Consider the following 15,717-nt stretch of genomic DNA (forward strand, 5'->3'; position numbering starts at 1 on the left):
GCTCTGGCCACTTTCTTATTGCTTCTCATGTGCATCTTGCACCTTGTTTTTACTTAAGATGCATGTGACATACATCAGTTTTACATTTTTCTGTCATCAAATCCTGTTTATGTGAAATTTCCATTATTCAGATGCCTTGTACATCCTTTCCTATTTCTAAAGTGCCACTCACAGATGAAAAGTTGCCAGGGCAGCTAAAGCATGCTGTTGTGTGCTTGAGACATCAAGACTTGGCCCCACAAGTTACCTTTCTAAGCGCGGCTTTCACATCCTTATTTCTCAAGGTGTAGATGAGGGGATTTAGCATTGGAGTCACTGCCGCATAAAATATAGAGACAATTTTATCGCCATCTTGGGACTTTTTGGTTTGGGGTCTCACATAAATATATATTAGTGTCCCAAAGTAAATAGTGACCACGATCAGGTGAGAGCCACATGTGGAAAAGGCTTTAAGCCTGGCCTCAGGCAAGCGGATTCTTAAGACAGCCTTGAGAATACAAAGGTAAGAGATAAGAATAAAAATTAAAGGTACTGGCATAGAAATAATGGCACACGCCATCATCATAATCTCTAGGTAAATTGTGTTCGAACAGAGCAATTTAAAGATGGCTTGAACCTCACAGGAGAAGTGGTTGACTGCATTATGCCCACAGAAACTAATGGGAAAGAGAAGAATAGGCATAACAGTGAGCAGGAGAGCTGCCATCCAAGCCACCAAAGCCAATAAAATGCAAACTCGAGAAGACATGACCAGGTTATACCTGAGTGGGTCTGAAATAGCCACGAATCGGTCATAAGCCATAATGGCCAGAAGGAAACATTCAGCCAGTGCTAGGAAGGCTCTGATGGCAAGCTGGGTAAAACAGGAGCTGTAGGAGATGGTGGGGAAGTTCTGCAGTGAGTTTGCTATGATCAGGGGCACAGCACTTGTGGAGAACAGAAGATCCAGTAGAGACAAGTTGCCAAGGAAGAAATACATTGGGGTGTGCAGCTGAGAGTTGACTCCTACCAAGAAAATGATCATAGTGTTTCCTGCCAATGTTATTATGTAGAGAAACATCAGCGCCCAAAAGAGAACACTCTGGGATGTGGGATGCCTGGACAGCCCCACGAGAATGAATTCAGTCACTTTGGTGTGGTTTCCGATTTCCTGGTAATTCATTTCCTCTATCCACAGCTGTAGGAGAGGAGAGAAAGCAGAGGAATTGACTCTTTGTATACTGCCAAGATGTTCAAAGCACAGCAGTCCTTGGCACAAGCACATCTCTGACATTTGCAGCCCCTAAACCACCAGCAGCTTCAGTAGACCAACCCCGACTCTGCAGCCTTTGCTGGGAAAATTAAAAGGAATCCTCTAGCAAAAAAGATTCAGATTCCCAGATTTGTGTGGACACAGTATTTAAGGGAGAGATACCAGAGGACATACCAAGCCTTCTGGTCAACAAGCCTCACATGTGCTTCCACTTCAAGCTAAATGAGTCTTGTTAGTTATCTTTGTGTGATAGTGATGAAAATACCTGACAAAAACAACTTAGAACAGGAAAGTTTATTTTGGCTCACAGATTTAGAGTTCAAACTGTTCATGGTCGTCCAGCTGTAAGGTAGAACATGGCAGAGGAAACCTGCTTAACTCGATGGCCACAGCGCAGGAGAGAGAGAGGAAGGGGGTGGGAGAAGATAAGCCCTTCCAGGACAGTGACCTACTTCCTCCAGTTAGGACCCACCTCCCACTAGTGCATTCATCTATCAATGGATTCATCCATCAAGTGGATTAATGCACTGATGAGGTCAGAGCCCTAGAACAGCCTCTGACCTTTGCTGCATTGGGGGCTGGGCTTTCAACACATTAGCTTTAGGACATTTCATATCAAACCATAAAAAGCCTGACCATAGATAGAAGCAGAAAGCCTCATCGTTAAGAGGCAGAAGGATGACAGTATGGAATCACTGGGTAGAGAAGAGAGAAAGGAGAAGGGAAGATTGGAAGGTCCAGATATTTAGGAGCAGGGTCATACTGCAGGCCAGCTAAATACTGCTGGGCTGGGGGCCTCTGTTTCCTTATGACTAAAGCAGGAACAAGAGAAGAAACAGACATAGACAGCTTTTTACATGGTTAATAATTGTAGGGTTTCAATGTTAGAATAATGGAGAAAAGCATTTGCTTCAGTCTTAGAAAAATCAGCCTTCCTCCTCCCCTTATCTGTGCCCCCAAAGTCTTCCATCTTCTAAAAACTGGATCTTGCCAAGAAAAAGGGTCCTCCTTGCCATCCCATGATTTTTTAGTCACATGTCTGTTGTATAACTTCATATCTTTACATTTCTTAGAGTGCTTTCATGCCCCACAGCACTAGGTGCTATAAGTAGTAAGAGGTCCTGAAAGCAGACTTCTCTCTGCCTTAGGAACCAGCAGGTTTCTTGAATAAAGCAAGGCTTGGGGTGGAGGTGGGGCAGAGAATATAGCTTTCCTGTAAGACAATTCAGAAAGGAATGGTCATATCCATTTGCAGTGTCCCAAGTTACAGGGTTGACATGTGAGGGGATGGAGGCCAGTCTGTCCATAGGACCAAGAGACCACAAACATTTTTGTTTGCATCCCTTCAAAAATAATTTTGGAAAAACTATTCAAACACACACAGGCATTCTTCTGGGGATATAGTTCAGTGGTAGAGTGCTTACCTAGCACATGCAAGGCCCTGAGTTCCATCCTCAGTACTGCCAAATATATATATTGGCAACTAGGCCTGGTGGTACCATCTATCATCCCAGTACTTGGAAGGCTGAGACAGAAAGATCACAGGTTCAAGATCAGCCTAAGCAACTTAGCAAGACTCTCAACAACCTAGCAAGATCCCGTTTCAAAAAAAAAATAGAAAAAGAGCTGGGAGTATAGCTCAGAGGTAAAATGCCTCTGGGTTCAATCCCCAGTACCTAAAAGAAAAAAAGAAAAAAATAGAGTCAGGCCCAGTGGCACATACTTGCAATCCCACCGCTTGGGAGATTGAAACAGGAGAATCAGAGGTTCAAGGCCAGCCTCAGCAACTTAGCAAGATCCAGTTTCAAAATAAAAATTAAAGATAAAAAGGCTTGGGATGTGGCTTGGAGGTAGAATGCTCAGGGGTTCGCTGTCCAGTACCAAAAAAATACACAAGAATTTTTAAACTAGTATCTAAAATTTGTCATAAGTATAATAGCTGAAAAGGTATAATTTTTTACTTATTGTATTAATTCATAACTTAAAAATACCCCTACTTGAATTGTCCTTGGAAAGGCTTTGTTTTGCCTCTGGAGTATGTGGACCTGGGTCTGAAGAGCAGGCACTTAGAATAGACATGCTGTCAAAGGCCACTACCAGGGCTTGCTCCATGAAGTACCCCTGGTTTTAAAAAAGCCTATTGCTATGTTCTTCAGCCCAGAACTGGCTACTCGCTTTGGAAGGTGGCCACTTCTTGTTACCATTAGGGCCAACTTTAAGCTCATGAAGATGTGCTTACCTTTCTCTTTGGGGGCCTCCATCTGGAGGTCTAAGACAAAGGCCTCCTTGCATTCAAAGTACCCTACACCACTGAGACACTGTCAGCACCATCACAAAGGAAAAGGTCTCAACAAGCTCTTCACTAAGAACTCCATGTATGACACATATTTCCAAAAATGACAGTCCGGCACCTCCGCCAGGCATGAGAAGAAATGAATAAATTGCATCTGTAAAATAGGCAGAGCAACTCAGACCATCCACATACTCTGCAACAGTGGGGAAAATCAGACTAAAAACCCATTCCTTGCTCTTTGAGCCAAACTTTGTTTTACCAATATCAACTCTACCTTAGGATGAACACAATGAAATTTTTGTAGTCCTTCTATTGCCAAATCATGACATGTGTGCCTAGATTCAATGATGCTTTAAATGATTATAAAGTGCTCACTTACCTAAAGTATTGACTTTTAGTTCTCCTGAAGGGGGTGAAGAACTGTGGTCCCTGCTTAGTGAGTGCTTTCCTTTGGACAGACACCAACAGACCCCATCATTTATGATCTTAAGAACCTAAGAGCTGTATACACCAATAATTAATAATTTCCCAACTGCTTCTTGGGAGATGCAATGCTTAACAGGTAATTCTTTCTTGTGAAAAAGCAGGCAGTGTGGTAGAAAATGAACTGTGGACAGAGATGAGTATTTCTTCTTTCCCAGGGGTGTAGGCAAAATTTCGTTCTTTTTCCATAACTATCAACATTTCTCCACTAGTTGGTCCCCAGATTCCAAGGTCCACCTGGGATAGGCACGAAGGATATCTCTCTAGGCACAAGTTTGCCAGAAGTTTCAGAGGTCTGGGCTCTGCCAAGAAAGTCATCTGAATCTGAGTCACCCTGTAGCCTTTCACTGCGACCCACTGCCTATAATTCAGAGCTGCAGTGAAGCCAAGATAGGGAATATGGAAGTCCAGTTCTCTTGCTAGAGACACACAGAATCCAACTCTACCTGGCACATATCTAGGTAGACTTATACTCTAGAAAGAGAGAGAGTTCCAAGTCATGTGGCTCGCAATGTGGCTCCAGAAAACAATCATGGCCTCCCAATCTGCAATTGGATTGAGAAAAGGAGAGCTGACTCAGCAGTCAATTCTGATGACCTTGTTAAGCAGAGAAAGGCTTGGGGAACAAAAAAGCATCTCGGCTCAATCACTAAGCCAAACATGAGAAAGAAGGAGAGGGAGGGAAAGCAGTGGGAAGTGAGAAAGGGCTAGAGTGATGTGTGCATGAATGCCTCTACTATCTTGAACCCCATTAAGATGTATGACTACAATGCATCAATAAAAAATAAATAAGTTAAAGTTTTTTTTTAAAAAGCATCTTGGCAAGAGAGTCTCAGGAGAAACAATTAGAGGCCTATGCCAACCAAAATACTGAAGTTGTGAGTAGCCTCTATGGACAGCCACTGTGGTAAATGTGGTCCCCCATGGAGCAAATAGACTGACTCTTTGAGTCGAGAATTATAATAAGTAACAAATTCATGCTGCAAACTTATAGGTCCGCCGCATGGGATTTCTGCGCTGCTTATCCAGAGCTGCATTTTGGAACTCCTTCAGGCGTCAGTGACTCCTTGTGCTCACTGTTGTGAGGGAGGCAAAGCCAGCAAGTGTTCACAGACAGCTAAGAGACCAAATACAGACATGTAGACATTAAGCATTAAGGCTGAGTGTGGTGGTACTTGTAACCCCAACCACTCAGCAGGCTGAGGTGGAAGGATTGTGGGATCATAGTTAGCCTGGCAACATACCAAGACCCCATCTCAAAAAGATTAAGCAAGCTGGGCATGGTGGCGCACGTTTGTAATCCCAGCATTTGGGAGGCTAAGACAGGAGGATAGCAGTTCAAGGACAGCCTCAGCTGCTTAGTGAGGTTCTTCACAACTCAGTGAGATCCTATTTCAAAATAAAGAATAAAAAATAGGGCTGGGAGCCGGGCGTTGTGGGACACGCTTGTAATCCCAGCATTCAGAAGGCTGAGACCAGAGGATTGTGGTTCGTGAACAGCCTCGGGTACTTAGTGAGGCCCTCTGCAATTTAGTGAGACCCTGTTTCAAAATAAAGAATAAAAAATAGGACAGGGGGTGTAGCTTGGAGATCAAATGCCCCTAGATTCCATCCCCAGACCTGCAAAAAAATAGGGTTGGGGGTGTACCTTAGAGATAGAATGCCCCTGGGTTCCATCCCCAGTGCCACTAAATTAATTAATTAATTATTTAAGCTTTAAACATTAGAATTAAGTCTGCCTAAGCTGGGCATGGTGGTGCACACTTGTAATCCTAGTACTTGGGAGGCTGAGAACAGGAGGATCACAGGTAAGCAACCAACCTCAGTAATTGGTGAGGTACTCCACAACTTTGTGAAATACTATTTCAAAATAAAAGAATAAAATAGGGATGGGGGTGTAGCTCAGAGGTAGAATGCCCCTGAGTTCAATCTTCAGTACTGCAAAAAATAAGAAAACAAGAATTAAGTCTGCCTTGAAGGAAAAAGGAGAGCAAGACTTGATCAAGGGATGCACTTGAGTTGGAGCCAGATAGATCAACCAGAATTCCAACCTCAACTCCACCCCTTCCTGACTATGTGATTTGAGCTAAACTATGAGACTTGACCTCTCAGCTTTAGATTTTTCCTCTTTGGCATAGAGTAAGTAATAGTAATTATATCACTTTATTGTTTGGAGGAATAACTAAAAGAATATCTGTATCACTAACTAATTATAAGTATAGGCATCCATTCAAGAAAGAGCCCACATTACCCTACTTTTGTGAGTGAGGCTTGGCCCTGAAGCCTACATGGATACATTCACCGTTAGTTCATCCATCACTAGCAGCATATAAAGCTTCAAAAGTCTGGGCCTGTGCAAATCCTTCCTCTCTCTTTCAGTGCAGAAATAGAGATAGGCCTCACATATCCCCACCATGTTTCCCACAGGTGTTGAATGGAATTAGGTAAAATTAATCTTCATAAATATGAAATATATAATTAAATACAGAATGAAAACAGTTTGGCATTGAAGAAGATATAGGAAAGCTGATCAATAAAAGAGAATTAAGACTCTGCAAGTAAATTTTTAAAATCCACGTAAAATTTAGTATATGAAAAGGGAGACATTTATTTTGTTTGTTGATTGATTGATTAATTTACTATGGTACTGAAGATTGAACCCAGGGATGTTCTACCTCTGAGCTACATTCCCAGCCCTTTTTATTTCTTACTTTGAAACAGGGTCTCACTAAGTTGTAAAGGGCCTCACTATAAGTTGCTGAGGCTTGCTTAGAACCTTTGATCCTCCTGTCTCAGCCTCCCAATTACTGGGATTACAAGTGTGTACCACCAAAACAAGCAAAAAAGTCATTTAATAAGTGATAAAGGCAACATTTAATAAATAGCATTTTGGACAACTAGCTTTCCACTTTGAATATATCTATACATGTACACAATGGTGGATCCTCTACTTCATTCCTTATTTCAAAATAAATCCCAGGTAGGTCAAAAAATAAATAACATAAAAATGAAGCCAGCATGATGAGACACAAAGCCTGTAATTTCAGTAGTTGGGAGGCTGAGACAGGAAGGTCGCAAGTTCGAGGCCAGCCTCAGCAATGAAATGAGACTCTCAGAAACCTAGTGAGACACTGTTTCAAAACAACACATAAAGAGCTGGAAGTAAAATGTCCCTGGGTTCAGTCCCCAGTACCAAAGGGAAAATGAAAAATGAAACGTGCTAGAAAAACAAACAGGAATATATATATATATATATATATATATATATATATACACACACACACACACACACACACACACACACACACAGGTGGATATATTCATCTTTTCAATGCACTGAAAACATTCTGAGTGCAGAAGACACAGAGAAGAAAAATAATAAAGTGACTGCATAAAATTAAAATAGAAAATGTATGTGTAGCAAAATACAAGTGGAAATATTCATAAAAACATGACAATACTAATTTTGTTAACAGAGTAGGCAACTTGGCAGCAATTTAAAATGTGCACACTAAGACTGACAGTGGGAAAGGAGGCAGGGTCCAGGTAACCAGGAAATCTGCTCTAGCCAGAGGACAGAATGCTAAAGGAAAGGGAAAGACAGGTGGGCCTGCTGTGTAATTATCGCTGCTTCCTGTTGGTCTCACTGTGCCAGGGTCTAGAGAAGCACCTGATTTCTGAAAATCCCAGACGTATTTGAGGCCCAGCAGTGACCAATAGCTGATCAATAGCTGCTCATTCCAGAATTGAGAGCTCAGAAAAAGTAAGTGGAAAAAAGATGCTATGTGCTTACCAGTCAACATTGAATAGGTCATTTTCTTACTCGTGAGTTGCTTTTCCATGCCATGTTCCTCCTTTTTGTTTTCTTTTTCTGGTGACCTGGAATGTGACCTGGCAAGACAGTGTAGTGGCAATGAGGCACCAGACAATCAGTGCCTCCATTGACTGCTGCATCCTGAGCCTGAGCTCCTACTTTGCATGGGCTGGCTAACAACCACAATTCCAACATCTCCTCCCAGATGTGGAGTTGGCCAGCACTGCATGTAAAACACATCCAGAATCCTCTTCTGACCACCTCCTAGTGGGTATTGGAGACACAAAGAAAGTCTAGAAGATGACTCCACATCTGGACTATTACCTGTAAATTTGGGAGCTATTGGTCATGTTTTCTACCATTCAAAAAAAAAAAGGTGCAGAAGAAACTTGTATTCAGAGAAAAGGAAGAATGAAACAAATTCATAGGAATGAAAGCCACATGGAAGTAAGGAGTCCAGATGGTGCCTGAGTCAGGTTCAGCTGCAGTCCTGACCTATACTTCCCCCAACCTGGTATTCATATAAGTTTCCATGGTTTCCTTGGCTACTTGGATTTTGTTTTTGCTACTTTTGACCTAGGATCTTCTTGCTACGCTTTACAAAAGGTCTATGTCTACCAGTAAAGAGGGCTCCATCAAATACTATGCATTCTAGTCTTTCAGGCAGGATGAAGAAAGGCATAAAACTAGATTCTCCGTGGCTCTACTTTGCCACGTGATCTGTTAACTATGAACTCGGCAGTAGAGAAGTTCTTTGAAAGACTAACATAGGAGCTGGGCATAGTGGTGCATGCTTGTAATCCCAGTACTTGGGAGGCTAAGATAGGAGGATCACAGGTTCAAAGCTAGCTTGGGCAACTAGTGAACTCTGCTTCCAAACAAGAAATAAAATCGGGCTGGGGTGTAGCTTGGAGGTAAAATGCCTCTGGATTCAATCCTCAGTACTAAAAAGAAAAAAGAAAAAAGACTAATATGGCCCAGGTGTGTTGGTGGACCCCTGTAATCTCAGTTCTTGGAAGGCTGAGACAGGAGGATCATGGGTTTGAGGCCAGCCTCAGCAACTTAGTGAGGGCCTCTGCAACTTACTGAGACCCTGTTTCAAAATAAAACATAAAATTGGGTTAGGGGTGTAGCTCATAGGTAGAATGCCCCTGGGTTCAATCTTCAGTACCACAAAAAATAAATAAAAATTTTAAAAAGATTAACTTGTCTAGGAGGGACTTGGCCCATCTCTTCCTTACTGGATACAGTTCATTGAATTGTGCCCCCAAACAGATCTGTCCATTTCCTAACCCCTAGAACTTTCAAATACGACCTTATTTGGAAATAGGGTCTTTGCACATGCAATCATGTTAAGATGAGGTCATTAGCATGTGCCCTAATCCAATATGTGTGTTTGTTAAAAGAAGAAATTTGGAGATAAACACATAGAGGGAGAGAGTCATATGACAACAGAAATAGAGATTGGAATGATGTGTCCACAAACTGTTCCTGGCTGGTGATAATTATGAAAATTGAGTGTATAGACAGGGTTTATGTTTGTTGAATTTAATTTTAAAATATGGGCTTACATTTGGAATATCTCTATTCAGTTTATTTTACTACTAATTTTATTGTGTTTTACAAAACTGTCAGTCCATGATGGATCGTAAATACAAAACTAAAAAATGAAGGTCCTTCACCAAAAAGAGTTGGGAAGCACTACATAATGTAGTAGGCTTCATGTAGTTCTCTGAAGAACTCTGTAGTTCTTCAGAGTTTCTGGTAAGGAATTTCTGCTTTTTCCTAGTTTTCTCCTGAATCTGCTTTCCCTGTAATTTACATTTTGTTTGTTTCAGGAGAAGTCTGAGAACACGATTAGATTAATTATTTTCCCAGAAGTTCTAATCGTTTATTGTTTTATTATATTAAAGTTAAAATATTAGTCAGGCATAGTGGTCCATCCATGTTATCCCAGTACTTAGAAGGCTGAGACAGGAGGATCATAGGTTCAAGGCCAGCCTCAGCAACTTAGCAAGGCTCTCAACATTTCAGTGAGGCTCTGTTTCAAAATAAAAATTATAAATAGGGCTGGGGGTTGTATCTTGGAGGTAGAACACTCCTTGGTTCAATTCCCAGAAACACACAAAAAAGTTAAAATAGTGTCCCAGCCAGGCATGGTGGCACACACTTGTATTCCCAGTATTTGGGAGGCTGAGATGGGAGGATCACAGGTTAATGGCCAGCCTCAGCAACTTAGTGAGACCTCCTACAATTTAGTCAGGTCCTGTTTCAAAATTTAAAAAATAGGGCTTGGGGTATATCTCAGAGGTAAAATACTCCTTGAGTTCCATCCCCAGTACACAAAAAAGATAAAACAACCTTACTGATTATTTTGATACAGAAATGATACCTTTTCTAGATGCTGAGAAGGTGGCATCAGTGATATTATTTTTGAATACTCATAACCCTTACCGCCCAAAAAAGAAAGAGTAGACTAGCAAAATAAAAAACCTAGGGCAATGTCCACAATACAACTAATTAAAAGGTATCTTCAGGAACTCCAAAAGCTAAACTGGCTGAGACCAAAACTGCCACAAAAGTCTGTGGAATATTAGCATCTGAGGGAAATAAGCAAGAAGGCACCTTGTAGACCTAGAACTCTAATACTTACCTACCTGCAAGCAATTCCAACTATGCAATTCTTTGTGGTTGCCCAGATACAAAATAACAGATAAAAATACCCTATTTTTCCAGGCACAATGGCACACACCTGCAATCCCAGTATTTGGGAGCCCGAAACAGGAAGAGTGCAGGTTCAAGGTTAACGTGATGTAACTTAGCAAGACTTATTTCAAAATAAAAAATAAAATGAGACTAAGTATGTGACTCAGAGGTAGACCTTCCCTAGGTTCAATCTCTAGTACCATACACACAGAAATGAAATCTGTAGCTAACCTTTTCAAAACATGAAGAGGCTGTAATTAGTCAGCCCAAGTTAGAAAAAAAGATCAACCAAATTGTTGCATCACATTTTAATCCAACACAGGGAGATGGTTCCATTGAGGAGAGTTTAGTGTCCAGGCCATGGGGGTGGATATGGCTTCCTCACCCTCTTCAGGGAAAGTACAGTGAATAGAACGTAGAGTTTACCCTAGTAAAATAGCCAAGAAAACAAAAGAACTCTCAGGCCCCCAACTGGGGCTATACTCTTGCATTTTGGGCACCCCAATTACTAAACAATTTATAAATATTAGCACAGAAGTTGAGAATCTGGGGGAATAAGAGGAAGCCAATAAATAGAACAACTCATCCCTGCCAGAATGAGTTCTGAGTCAAGTAAGAAATATCACAAATGTGCCAGCAGATGGGGAACCAGAACACCAGCTTAATACTGGGAAAGGCTAATTGGTAAATACATCCCACTGTGGGAGCTGAATGGGCTTGTTAGTTCCTTACACATTCCCTAGTCTAGACTTAAAACAGCCCATTGAAGGAAGGTGTTGGATCTTGAATGCAGGGTTACACCCCCAGTTTTGTACCTTCTACCCACCTGGGTAGGAAAGGCAGGAAAAAGAGACCAACCCCCTGGTTGTTTTGTTTTGTTTTGTTTTGTTGGTGGTACTGGGGTTCCTGGAAACCCTTCTCCGGGCTACACTCCCAGACTTATTTTTTATATTTTTATTTGGAAACAGGATCTCTTAAACCAGCAAGGGGCTTCAAACCTGCGCGATCCTCCTGTCTCTACCTCCCAAGCACGGGGATTACAAGTGTGTGCCACCATGCCCAGCTTAATCCTCTGTTTTAATTGCCATGCCATCACCTAAACACCTGACATACAAAATTTAGAAAGAGAAGTTTATTTTTCACAGTTCTCAAATTTTCAGTCCATATTAGACCAGCTTTCAAGAAGAAGTCAGGGCTGAAGGTCCTCAGGGCATCATGGAAGGGAGCAGAAAGAGAAGGGTAAAAGCCGGGCGTGGTGGCGCACGCTTGTAATCCCTGTGCTTGGGAGGCTGAGACAGGAGGATCACATGGGTTTGAAGCCAGCCTCAGCTACTTAGTGAGGCTCTCAGCAACTTAGTGAGACCCTGTTTCCAAATAAAATAAGCCACTGGGTTCCACCCCCAGTACCACCAAAAAAAAAAAAGAAAAAAAAGAAAAAGAAGGGTAAGAGATTATGGCAGCAGGGGAGAGAAAGAGAGGGAAGCTGCAGCAGCTGGCCTAGGAAAACACTGCCCCTAGACTGGCCCCCAGAAACCATGTGAAACCATGTCTTGCCTCCAATATGGCTGCCTTGTCTACCACATGAGGTCTGGGGGACATTTTAAATTCAAACCATAACATCCGCCACTTTCAGAACTTTTGACCAATTAAGTGCTCGATCAAAAAATGTGAACCAACTGCATATTTCACTGCATTTTCATGGGGCATCTCCTTCCTAGAGAAAACTGGAGGAGATAAGAGTTACCCCCAGTATGCACACCTAACATTTCAAAGATTTTTGTACTTCTTAACTCATTGGGCTTAATTATTAAGTCAGTGATGTACCCGTGGCCAAAAGTTTACTCTATATTCTATCTTTTCATCCCAAATTATTTCCAGCCACCACTACCCAACATATTTCATGGGAGGTTCTATAACAAAATCAAATGACAACCATTAGATATTCTATAGTAAAATCTAACCTGTAAGATGTCCCAATTAAGCCAAGTATCTTAAAATCATAGTACTTGGGAGGCTAAGACAGTAGGATTTCAGGTTTGTGGCTAACCTCAGTAGCTTAGTGAGAGTCTATTTCACAATTAAAAAAAAAAACAAATAGGACTGGGGGTGTGGCTCAGAGGTAGAATGCCCCTCAGTTAGATCCCTGTTACCAAAAAAGGATATCCCAATTATGAAATTTCTCCCACAACAAATTTTCCAGGGAAGATGATCATCTTCAAAATTTTCCTCACAAGTCAAGGTTAAAGGTATTAGAGAAAATCCCAAAGTAAGTCTTTTGATTTTGTAAGGTAAAATTGAAAGAAATTGAAATCCCAATTCACAGAAGGAAGATGGCGGCAGCCGCGCGACCGCAGCTGCTGAACAGAATAAGCACTTCTTGGGGAAGCTCTGGACACCAAGTTTTGGTGTAATATCGGAATTGGATAGCTTAAAGAGACACTTCCAACTGCAACTTCTTATCTAGAATACAGGTGAGGGAGTGGATACCAGCGGAATTAGAAGCAAGGAGACAAGAAAGCGCCCTACACACAAGAAAAGAGATCTTTGGAGAAACTTCCCAGAAGGAATCAGAGAAGGGACCACTCCAGCCACACATGATCGGGACTCTTATCAATACACCTCATAAGAAAAATGTGCTTGGGATGGTGGAGGGAACCTTATAGCACCAGGCGGGAGCCAAGCTGTGGTACCGGGACTTTAGTGCACACAGCAGTCGCGATCCACCTCAGGGCTCCCAGATCAGCAGACCCTGCGCTGTGCAGTGAGACTGTGATCTGCGATCATGGAAGGGAGATAAAAATCACTGCTGCTCATTACTGCTGAATGCTCAGTCTCACAACCTCCTCAAACCACACATATTGTCTTCTCTTATTAAATATATATAGACTCAGGAGATGCAGACAAACACTATCCAATTCACTTTTATTTTGGAAATAAAAACCCCATGAAGGGAGACTGCTCCTGCCACTAATGATTAAGAATTCTGGACATCTTATCATATAAGGAAGGAATCGAGCGGAGAACAAAGGAGAAGTGGGTGCTGACAGAACTGCTCAGATGGAGCAGCAGAACTGCGCAGGCGCGGCAGCAGAGCCCTGCAGGCAGGGCAGCAGAACGGCACAGGCTGAGCGGAGGGCAGAGCAGCAGTGGGCTGCACCAGCAGAGCAGAGCAGCTGCGGGGAAGCACAGAGGCGTGGACACTAGTGCCGGCAGCAGAGGTGGAGGCTATTATTTTGGAGAGACAGAGACAAGATTCAACCCACCTTAATCTTCTGAAGAAATTGCCCCAAAGGTAGAAATTGGTGGTGCAGACAGATCCAGTTCAATCCACCTTGAGCTTTTGAGGGAATCCCCCCAAAGTAGACCGGCTGCACCTGCCACACATGATCGAGAAGCCTGTAGAACATGCTAAGTGGAAAAAGGGTATAACGGGGTATCAGAGGGCAGCCCGCATAGCCGGGGACTTCATGTTGCATGTTCTGGGAATCATCAGCCCTCATGACCACCACATTCCTCTGCACAGAATGGGAGGCCAGGGTCCACATGGAAAGGCAGAACCTACTTTCTTTTTTTTTTTAATTTTATTTTTTTTATTGGTGCACTGTATTCATACATCATAGTGGGATACAAACTTTTGTAGACATACATGCACACATCGCCCAGTCAGCCCCCACCCGATGCCCACCCCATTCTCTCCCCATCCCTCCTTCCCATGCTTAGCTTAGTGGTTGACATCTAGTATTATAGCAATTTATCCAAAATTAAAAATGATAATTTCACATAACAGTTTCATTTGTCTGATACCAAGCTTTTGATGACTTAAAGATAACATTTCAATATTTCTTTTTGCTTTCTTTCTTACCAGAGAATATTTTTTCTCTATTTTTTTAGGTGAAACTATCATATATTTATATATTTATTTTTCAGAAAAAAATCTATCCTAATATGGAATATGGACTCTAGATACCCAAAACGACCTTAAAAAAGAACAAAGCTAGAAGATATATATTTTCTGATTTCAAACCATATAAAACTACAATAATTGAAACAGTGTAGTACTATTTATTCTAAAGGCAGATATATAAAACATTGGAGTTAAATAAAAGCCTAGAGCTAAATTCTTCTCTATATTGTCAAGTTATTTTTGACAAGGTTTCCACGAACATTTGGTGGTGGTAAATAATAATCTTTTTAACTAAATATTGTTGAAAATAATAATTACATGGAAAAGAATAAAATTGGACCCTTACCTAATCCCATATACAAATATTAACTCAAAATAGATAAAAGACCTAAATATAAATCTTAATACTATAAACTTTTAGAAGAAAATCTGGGTCATAAAACCTCACAACATTGAAATTGGCAGTGATTTCTTGGATATGATTTCAATGGCACAGGCAACAGAAAAGTATACAAACTCCCTAAAAAATAAGAAAAATATTGTATATCTAAAGACAATATAAACAGAGTTAAAAGTTACTAATAGAATGGGAGAAAATATTTCCAAATGCTATATCTGAAGGTATATTAATATTCCAACTAGAAATCCTAAAAATTAACAACAATAAAGGCAAACAATACCCTTTAGAGATAGGTAAAAGACTAACATAAATAATGAATCTCCACAGATAACCAATCTTAGTTGTCTGTTGGATGGAAAATCTTGTTTCTCTGGTTCTGGTGTGTGTTACCTATTTCTTCTTTGTAGTTAATCTCTTTGAGTATTTTCTCTAGCGCTGGTTTTGAAGACATAAATTTTTTCAGTTTCTGTTTGTCATGGAAGCTTCTTATTTCTCCATCTAATTTGATAGAAAGTTTTGCTGGGTAGGAAATTTTTGGCTGGAAGTTGTTTTCTTTCAGAGTTTGGAATATGTTACTCCAAGCCCTTCCGGCTCTCATGACTTGGTTTGGGAAGTCTGGAGTGATTCTAATTGGTTTGCCTCTGAATGTCACTTGGCCCTTTGTTTTTGTTGCCTTTAAGATTCTCTGCTTGGCTTCCACATTGGTCATTTTGACAATTATGTGGCATGGGGATCCTCTTCTCCGATCCTGTCTAAAGGGAGTTCTATACGTTTCCTGGACCTGTGTATCGACCTCTTGGTCTATGTCTGGAAAATTTTCTGCTATTACTTCCTTGAAGAGATTGTTGATCCCTTTGGTTTCACT

The 15,717-nt window shown here is 41.3% G+C and overlaps 1 protein-coding gene across 1 annotated transcript; it reads right to left on the minus strand.

Moving 5' to 3' along the window:
- Nucleotides 1–223: 223 nt before the first annotated feature.
- On the minus strand, nucleotides 224–14,048 carry LOC308278892 (olfactory receptor 13H1-like; the record flags this gene model as incomplete). Its single annotated transcript, XM_080718885.1, has 3 exons — nucleotides 224–1,177; nucleotides 13,594–13,773; nucleotides 13,923–14,048. The coding sequence occupies 3 exons, from the start codon at nucleotides 14,046–14,048 to the stop codon at nucleotides 224–226; spliced, it is 1,260 nt and encodes a 419-aa protein (XP_080575011.1).
- Between the last annotated feature and the right edge of the window lie 1,669 nt (nucleotides 14,049–15,717).

Source organism: Muscardinus avellanarius (genome assembly GCF_963383645.1).
Source record: "Muscardinus avellanarius genome assembly, chromosome: X".
Classification (NCBI taxonomy): Eukaryota; Metazoa; Chordata; class Mammalia; order Rodentia; family Gliridae; genus Muscardinus; species Muscardinus avellanarius.